An 8884-nucleotide genomic window follows, 5' to 3' on the forward strand; every position below is an offset into this window, starting at 1 on the left:
TCACATCCCAAGATACTCAAGCAGGCTTCCTCTTCCCTCTTTTGGATCCCCACCAAAATTGTCTTATAAGTGTAGTCACACTTTCGCATAGTCCCCTAGGGAGTCTGAAACATGACATAGAAAAAAGAGGGTGGAAGTGATCTTTAAAAGAAGTGCTCCTCAATTAGTGATTTCGTGAGTCGTGGCCCACCCTGGAATTTTAAACCGGCCTATACCATAGAAAATTACATATAGACCAGAAAAGAAAACAAGGCCCAACAAACAATGGCTTACTCGTCCCGACCCATCTCAGCCAGCTAGCCCAACAAACATTCTCAAAAAAAAAAAAAGCTAGCCCAACAAACAACGCACGCAGGCACACTGGGACAGACAAAAAAAACTGGGACAGACGCACCGAGCCCCTACTCGCCCTCTACCACGGCCGCTCGGCTCCTGATCTCGCCGGCTCGCCGCTTACCTCGCCGGACGCCATCGCCCGTCGCTGCCTGCCTCGCCGTCGCTAGACGCCAAGGAGGCCCCCCTTCCCGGAGTTCGGCGGTCGGCGCTACCGCGCCCCCTTGGCGCCCCTGCAAACCGGCGCCTGCCGCCCAGTCCGCTGTCCGCCGATTCCGGCACTCGGCCGGCTGCAAGCCAGCAACCCTGCCCAGTGGCTAGCCTTTAGCCCGACTTGAGGACTTGAGGCAAGTTTTCCACTGCGCCACTTCCCGTTCCCCAATTTCTGATTTAGGGTTTGCTCTTTGCTGTCTATTGCATCGATCAGGTGGAAGAGTCAAGTCTATTGCGTCAACTGAACAATCAGATTTGCTATCCAGTTTACATGAACACACAGTCCTGTGAACACATACACATAATTTTGCTATCCAGTACATGAACACCTGATCAGTGACATAATAATGATTTGTCTGATTGTTTGCCACTCTAACAAGTTACTCTACAATGCCACTCTAACAAATTAATAATGCCACATAGTCTTCTTTGAACTTCTCAAGGTATGTATTGCGTAGGCTTCTCATGCAAAATTGAGAATTTTAGTATGCCTGTAAGACCATATTGATCTATTCTTATTGCTATTGCTAAATTAATTAGAATGTTGGCATGTCATATTTCCTGTCAACTTTTTTAGGTGGACCACCCTGTTTTGAAATCCTAGATCAGCCAGTGGAAGCACTAGCCAACGGACTACTGATCCATGTGATCATCACATCCGACTAGTGTCCTGCCGTCGGATAGGAGGTGTATGCACGTTAGATTGGAGTGGCCCAGTACGTGGATGTTTACAGTTGATTAACTAATATTAGATGCATATTCGTTGGATGTGACATAACCTGTATTCAGGTGCGTGTGAACTATTGTTAGATGCATAGTTGTTGGATGTGTAACAGAAGCTGTATTCAGGTGCGTATGAACTAATGTTAGATGCATAGTTATTGGATATATTACAGAAGCTTTATTCAGATGGGTATGAAGTAGTATAACATAGTAATGTCAGCAGCATGACAGTATGTAATGTTCAGTTGTTTACAATGCATATTGGGTTTGTGAAACTATCAGTTTAGTTGCTTCATATACAATTTTATATAAAGCATTGTGACTTGCCGTTTCATGCTTAGGCAACAAATAATCAAGTGAACCTGCTTATTTTTTCAGGTTGACCTGCTGTTCTGTCTGAGATTGTGGTGGTGTACTGCTGGTTGTAGTGGTGTTCTTCTCCCAGGTTGAAGGTCATTCTTGGTCCAAACTTTGTGCAAAAAAGTACTGCTGTCCTGTTGTATACCATGCATGTTATTGTGTCTTACAAGTATATATTTTTCCCATGCTTGGTAACTCCCCCAGGTTCTCTCCGCCAACAACGAACCACTGCGCCGCTATACTCACTTGGACCCCTTGTTTCTGAGGCTTCCTCGTGCCTTCGCCCACCGAGTGGTCCACCAGCCAAAGACCATGTGGCGCCGAGCCGGACCGATCTGCCTCCACCTCACCGGAATCGCCGGCCGCCGCATCCGACGACCCCCACAGCCTCCTGCTCCCACAGCCACCTGCTCTACCTCCGCCTTCGCTTCATCCTCTTTCCACCACAATCTTGGAACCTTTCGGGATTCCACCGGAGTTCCTCCCTCTCGAAGCCTATCGAACCAGGCAGGAGGTGATGGCGGCATTGGCGGCGAGTGCTGGAGTTGTGGCGCCAAGGGGGCATTCCTCTCCTGCGGGTCCTGCAGGAGTGTGCAGCCCGTTGATCCTGCGGTCGACTACTTCCAAATATTTGGCCTGTGAGTAGCAACCTTCCCGAACCTTCCATTTTTTGTTGCGTGTTTGTGGGCAATCAGACCATATTTGCCTTTCTGCTGTGTCTTTTGCTGAATTTGCTGTTATTCTAGTTTTGAAACAACTTTATTAATTTTCTTGTGAGAAATACTGCATCTGGTGTACCGTACTTATAACAAATATAATTTATGAGCACACCTGAATTTGCTGCATTATGATGTTAATATACTGGAGATGTGGCTGGTACTCTTTCGAACTTTCGTGTTCGCCATATATCAGCAAACAAAATAATAAGGCATGGGACTGGTTGATGAATGAACTTTTGTGTGGCACAACTTTCTACCTATGATAACTGGATGCATATCTTCTGTTGGAATTGTGTCGAATATTTTTACAAGTCAGGTTAAGTTTGGACTTGGATTTGTATGGTGTATAGATAGGGTATGGAGTCGTGTTCAAGGACACTTGTACCCTAGGCCTCCTATAACCAATGCCAAAATAATAGCACAGGTGCACGGCGGATCCGATGGCATGTCGGTGCCCGGGTGGTCCGGTGTTCGGTATTGGAGCGGTGTCAGCGGGGAGGAGCGCCTGTAGTCATGCCCCGGGGTTGTAGCCGAGTTCGGTGAACCTTGTTAACAAATCTCGATGCCGTGCCTCGTGTGTGATTGCTTGTCCTTGGAAAATCGACTTTGAGGATCGGATTTTCAAACATCTTCAGCCGCTCCATGCACTTTTCAGTTCCTGTAATGCTACAATATTGTACCATTTGCTTCATCTTAAACATCACTTGCTCACGTCTTAGTAATCATATCATCGATTCATCTCCATTAAACTGATTTCTTGAAAGATCCTAACATTGCAAACCTTGTTCATTCTAGTATAGTAACACCCTACGGCTTAAACATATAGAACAGTGGTTGAAATTTTAACTGGTTTCTGTAGGGACAGAGGATACGACGTAAAGGATACCAACTTAGAAGGAAAGTACAAAGACTGGCAGAAGAAGTTACATCCTGACCTTGTTCATTCTAAATCAGAGGTGGAGACTGACATCCTTAGCAAAAGTTGGATATTCCCATTTTAGTTTGAGCCTCCAAACCTCTTCTGATATGGCTTGTGTCTCATGCAGAAAGAGAGAGATTTTGCGGCCGGGCAGTCAGCACTTGTCATTGAGGCATATCGCACACTGAGCAAACCTTTACCAAGGGCATTGTACTTGGTAAGTTGCTCCAGTGGTGTTCTTAAGTTCAACTGATGCAGAAGTGTTCAACCATAAAAGCTTGACGTAATGATGCACGGTTGGTTGGGCCATCCCAGCATCTGTTATGGTTATATTGAGTTTTTCTTCCGTTGACTTACATAAGTAGGAAATTACATCTTACCACCAAAACGCTTTTCAACCATACCAAACCATTTGGCAGCTGCAACTTGAGGGGATACACGTTGATGAGGAGAAGACTATCAATGATCCAGAACTTCTTATGGAGGTAAAACAATCTCCCCCTTTACGCTTTTGCATGCAGTCAACAAAAATCATCAAATTCTGCTTTCATATAGTTTACTTCCAATAGCTGCCAGAAGAATTAATTATTTTACCAAGAAAATATATCTCGGCAATGATCACTCTGAAGAAAACTATACTTTCATTTAACTTGCAGATGATGGAGATACGTGAAGCTGTTAGTGAAGCCGGTGATTCTGAAACTCTGAAGAAGATCCAATCTCAGGTTCTTCTGTACATTATTACACAATGCCATTATCGCCTATCGGGGAGCATAATTGGCTAACATTATATGTAACCTTTCCCAGATGAAGAGGAAGCTCGAAACCTGGTCCAAAGCCTTCCAGGAAGCGTTCGACAAGAGGGACTTTGACGGTGCAGTGGAAGCTACACAGAGAATGAGATACTACGAACGTGCTATGGAAGAAACTGTGAAGAAGCTTTGATCTTAGCCCCGACTGGGAGCTATGTAAATTGTACGCCTTCAAGAAAACTAGACGGGTACGGGCGCTCCACCGCGCCGGGAGTCTGGTGGCTGACATGTTGCAGGTCGGTTGAGTGAAGTCATCGTGAGAGGCAGGTCGTACCACGCAGTTTGGCTGAATAAAGTGACTGTTTTTACGTTGTTTTCCTTGTGTTGTATGCTGGTCGACTGGTGTGGCCGTGGGAAATTACTGCAGACAAAATACTGTGCAGTTGCTTTTCGTGCGCATGTACCGAAGGCAGATCGAACTGTAGCTCCCCCTGATTTCGCTTCGTATGTCAGAGGATCTGGATAAATCTGATCATATGCAGGGCCGGGCCAGGTTTTGGGCTCGGCTTGAAAAGGCCTGACCCCCAGGCTAAGCCTGAGACCGGCCTGAAGCCTGAAAGAAAATGCCCCTTTTCTCAAGCTTGAGCCCGAAAGCCTCGCGCGAATGCTGTTTTTTAGAAGAGTGAACACATGTAAGCCCAGCTCCGAAACCTGAGCTGAAATGCTGGAAGATTGAAGCCCGAGCCTGGGCATGACTCGCATGGCAAGCCCGACTTGGTCTGGCCTGAGGTTGTCGAAGAACATGTTTGCACCAGTTCGGTAATCACTGCAAGATCTATCATAAGTGATTGGACGAGTTCTGAGAAACTTAGCTCAAGGAGAATAATGCGCCATTAGAGATGAATTTTGGATTTATGATGGTTTGGATTTGGGTAAACAAATCACTCTGTCTCCACCAAGGTTACGAGTTACAATTCCTCGAAAACATTTACTTGGAGTACATTGTTGTGTTTTGAAGAATTCTTCACTCTGTCATCTCTGTCACTTCTGTGAAGACTTATCCAAAATTCAAACACAACAAAATTCAAACCAATTGTTGGATGGTGTGGTGGTTGTCAGATGGTTAAACCAAATCACATAGACACCCCCTCTAATCGTATACTTTGAACCTATAATTGGTATCAGCGCAAGGTACTTTCTTTGTCTATGTGATTTGGTTTAACCATCTGACAACCACCACACCATCCGACATACACCAACCGTCTCACTGCTCGCCGTCCACTTGACGACCAAAGTCATGCTCGGTGGGTCACCGCCCTGGCTTACTACAGTGGCACGACAGTTGGGACGCCAGCGGCAGAGAACCTCCCCACCACCAATAGCGCTTGCCGCCAGCGCAACAGAGGAGGGGGCTGGAGTTAAAACTCCCAACTCCTATTTGGAGCCGTAAGCGCCAGTTAGAGTGTATTTTGCTAACCGGCGCGCACCCCCTCTAGGTATCTAGATGGGCCGGCCGCTGCATTTTTTTCCACCAGATTTTCTTATTTTTCTTTTTCTTTTTCTTTTTCTTTTTCCTATTTCTTTTTTATTTTTCGTTTTCTTTTTTATGTTTATAAAATTCGTGAACTTCTCCAATTTCGTGAACTTATTTTCAAATTTGAAAACTTTTTCTATTTTTTGTGAATTTTTTCAAATCCGTGAACTTTTTCTCAAATTCATGAACTTTTGCCAATTTTGTGAAACTTTTTCAAATCTTTTGTAAACTTCTCTTTTCCAAATTCGTGATTTTTTTCATTTTTGCGAACTTTTTCAAAATTACAATTTTCCAGGTCTTGAACTTTTTCCAAATCTGTGAACTTTTCTAAAATTCTGATTTTTTAAAAAACAATTATGAACTTTTTCAGAAAAAAATGAACTTTAATTTTATTCAAATTTCATGTACTTTTTTCAAATTTACTGACATTTTAAAAAATTGTGAATTTTTTCTTTTTTAAAAGTCAATGACTAACTCTCCGAGGTCAACGGTCGCAGGCCCATCAGTCAACCAATTTAAAGAAAACACACCTGGCCGGCCCATACAGTGATCTGGCGTGAGCGCCAGTTACTCTAATTGACCCAGATTTAAACTGAAAAAATTCAGCCGCCGTGGACTGGCAAATTCTATTAAATTAATTCTGTTAAGGGCGCTGCAGTTGCCGCAAGGAAATTTTTGATCCCCTCGTCTGTGGCTGTCATCTTGGTGCTGGGAGGTGGAGGGACTCGCATTTTCAAGAGTTCTATGTTCTTTGTCATTTTGTGGGAATAAATTTACTCTCGTTGTTTTGGCGGTGACATGAGTTTAGAGAGTTCATGTCCTCACATATCTTGTTACTCAGATCTGATGAGTTTATATTGGTGTGTCAAACTTTATTTGTTGGTTTGATTCTTTGTGGGGTTGAAATCTTTCATCGACACCATGATGAAGATATTGTGATTTGACGGCCTGCACTTCTAGGGGATGATCATCGGCCCAAGTACGTTCATCGATCAAGGCTTCTCTTTTTTTTGCATGACGACTAAGAGCTTTCAAAAACCATTGTTGATAATGTTGGTGCAGGTGAAAAAGTAACAACATCGTTGCTACAGTCCAATTACAGCCTCTTTACCGAAATCTTAGTAGAGATTGATACAACAAAAAAGGTGTTCCCAAGAAATTTCATTGTAATTCTTAGTCATGGGAGTTACTTTTTTATTAAATTCAAATAAGTGTACTTATAATTTTGTTATTAGTACGAATAAAATTACAAGTGTTTCTCAAGAAAAATCCTGTTATTCCCGGACCTGGTGGACTGCTGGCGTCTCTTTGTTCCTTTCTTGTCCATGTACGAGCACGCATCTGAGCACCGGTCAGTTGTTCCTTGCTAAACATAGAAGACATTCTTCGTCCTTGCTTGCTTGTGTAGGAGACGATGCTCACACAGTCACATGGTCCACATGACACGGACGTCAAGAGCAAGTATACATGCACTGCATATACTTCGACATTTCTCTTGTACAAGCGCGCGCCCTGAACCCGGCACCCCATACCAAGATGTCCGAGACACGGTCCGTCATGGACGCGGCTCCCGGCGACACCGTGCCAACAGCCACCGGTCACGGTCTGCATGGCATCCCCGTGCTCATCACGCCTTTCCACCAGCCGGGTGGCGCCGCCGCGTCGACAGAGACGATGCGCACGGCGTTCCAGGGCTTCCTCGTCCTCCAGGGGCAGGGGGAGGCCAAGGAGGACGAGCGGAAGAAGTGGTTCAGGGAGATGCGCGGGTGGCTGATGGTGCTGGCGACCGTGGCGGCGTTGGTGACCTACCAGGCCGGCCTGAACCCGCCCGGCGGGTTCTGGCAGGACACCAAGGAGGGCCCCGGCGGGCACGGCAACCCGGTGCTGCGCGACGAGCACTGGGTTCGGTACGTCATCTTCTACTACTTCAACGCGACGGCGTTCGTGACGTCGCTGGTGATCATGGTGCTGCTCATGAGCGAGCGGTTCTACCACGGGGAGGCCAAGGTGGTGGTGCTCATGCTCACCACCTTCGTCGACCTCGCCAGCCTCGTCGGCGCCTACATCGCCGCACCACGCGCTACGCCACCTCCTGCGTCTACATCGTCGTCATCACCTGCGTCTCCTTCATCTGCGTCGTCTACATCGGAGAGTACGTATACGATGCTAGCTTCGAACAATCCTCATATACACACACAATAAACGTATGCAATGTTCTTGCAGGGCTATGGGGGAGATATGCGCCTTCGTCCTGAAGAAGATAAAGTGCATGCGTAATCTGGCGAAGCGGAAGTGGTTCCCGGTGCCGGCGGGTGTGGTGACGAGATCGCTGCCGGACGAGGAGGCGGAGGAACGCAGGAAGACAGCGGCGAGGAGCAAGCGCCCCACTTGCTGCCTGTGCTGTGGGCAGTCACCGACGACGTCTGATAGGTGCGACGTGGAGGTGCAGTAGTGATCCGGTCGACTAAGCTGTTCGCCATGCACGTATCATCTCTAGCTTCTTCGTGTTCTCAGACTGTTCATTTGTCTTTGGTTTTCTGGTTGGTTTAGTTGCTTCGTTGCCAAGATATGTGCGTCTAGGTGAACTTGTCGGTGTCTATAAAGGAGCGACTATTTTTAAGTCGCCTGATATTTTTTACGGTTTTGCACTTTTGCTAAGATCGACTGAGACTTCAGCTCTTATATCCGTGAGATCTTACATTGAGATCCATGCCAAAAAAAATTATTTTTCCTTTTTCTCTTGCATGTTATGTCACTTAACTGATACTTGATTAAATCTCAGTCGACTTAGATCTAGTCACACCCTTTTCTCCAATGTAAATCTTTTTTCACTGTATATTATTACTAGTAGTTTTCTCTATATATAAAAATGACCAGGGCGTCCCCGCCTCCCTCCTTCCGCCCCCCGCCACCACTTTCCTTTCCGCCGCCGCCGACGTCGACGCCAGGGCAAAGCCCGAGCGGCTCAGCAGCAGCGACCTTCTTCTCGCGCATCCGATGCTCAAGATCATTGCAACAGTCCCGATCTTGATCTCCTCGGTGATGATGGCGGACAACGACGGCTGGAATGTGGTGGCGAGTCTATAGCCGCAGTGGCTGGTGGCGACGACGACCATGTTGAAGCCGCTCAACATCTGGTTCGGCTTCGGATCACGTTGGCGCTCCTGGCCTTGATCTGCATCGCGCGGACGCCCTGGGGGGCGACCCTGGACTTGGCGGTGGGGGTCATCTCCTTCGGAGGCTGGGTGGTCGGATCTCGAGATCCGTCATCTATTCCCGGTTGCGAGTCGGGGAGACATAGTTGTCGATGAAAACCGAGCCAACGGCAAGC

The 8884-nt window shown here is 46.6% G+C and overlaps 1 protein-coding gene and 1 pseudogene across 3 annotated transcripts; both read left to right on the plus strand.

Moving 5' to 3' along the window:
- Window positions 1–361: 361 nt before the first annotated feature.
- Window positions 362–4470, plus strand: LOC123160890 (iron-sulfur cluster co-chaperone protein HscB homolog). 3 transcript variants are annotated; one of them, XM_044578738.1, is made up of 8 exons: window positions 362–680; window positions 1648–1714; window positions 1834–2267; window positions 3214–3304; window positions 3395–3484; window positions 3687–3752; window positions 3924–3992; window positions 4075–4470. In XM_044578738.1, exons 3-8 carry the CDS (start codon window positions 1942–1944, stop codon window positions 4210–4212), a joined length of 780 nt encoding a protein of 259 aa, XP_044434673.1. In that variant the 5' UTR covers window positions 362–680; window positions 1648–1714; window positions 1834–1941; the 3' UTR covers window positions 4213–4470. The 3 variants fall into 3 exon arrangements, with proteins under 3 accessions (XP_044434673.1, XP_044434672.1, XP_044434671.1); XM_044578737.1 differs by having other exon boundaries at window positions 363–680; window positions 1648–1721; window positions 3208–3304; XM_044578736.1 differs by having other exon boundaries at window positions 363–680; window positions 3208–3304.
- A 2477-nt stretch (window positions 4471–6947) lies between these two features.
- On the plus strand, window positions 6948–8173 carry LOC123160889 (uncharacterized; annotated as a pseudogene).
- The last annotated feature ends 711 nt before the right edge of the window (window positions 8174–8884 follow it).

The sequence above is a fragment of the Triticum aestivum genome, chromosome 7B (genome assembly GCF_018294505.1).
Source record: "Triticum aestivum cultivar Chinese Spring chromosome 7B, IWGSC CS RefSeq v2.1, whole genome shotgun sequence".
In the NCBI taxonomy this organism is placed as follows: Eukaryota; Viridiplantae; Streptophyta; class Magnoliopsida; order Poales; family Poaceae; genus Triticum; species Triticum aestivum.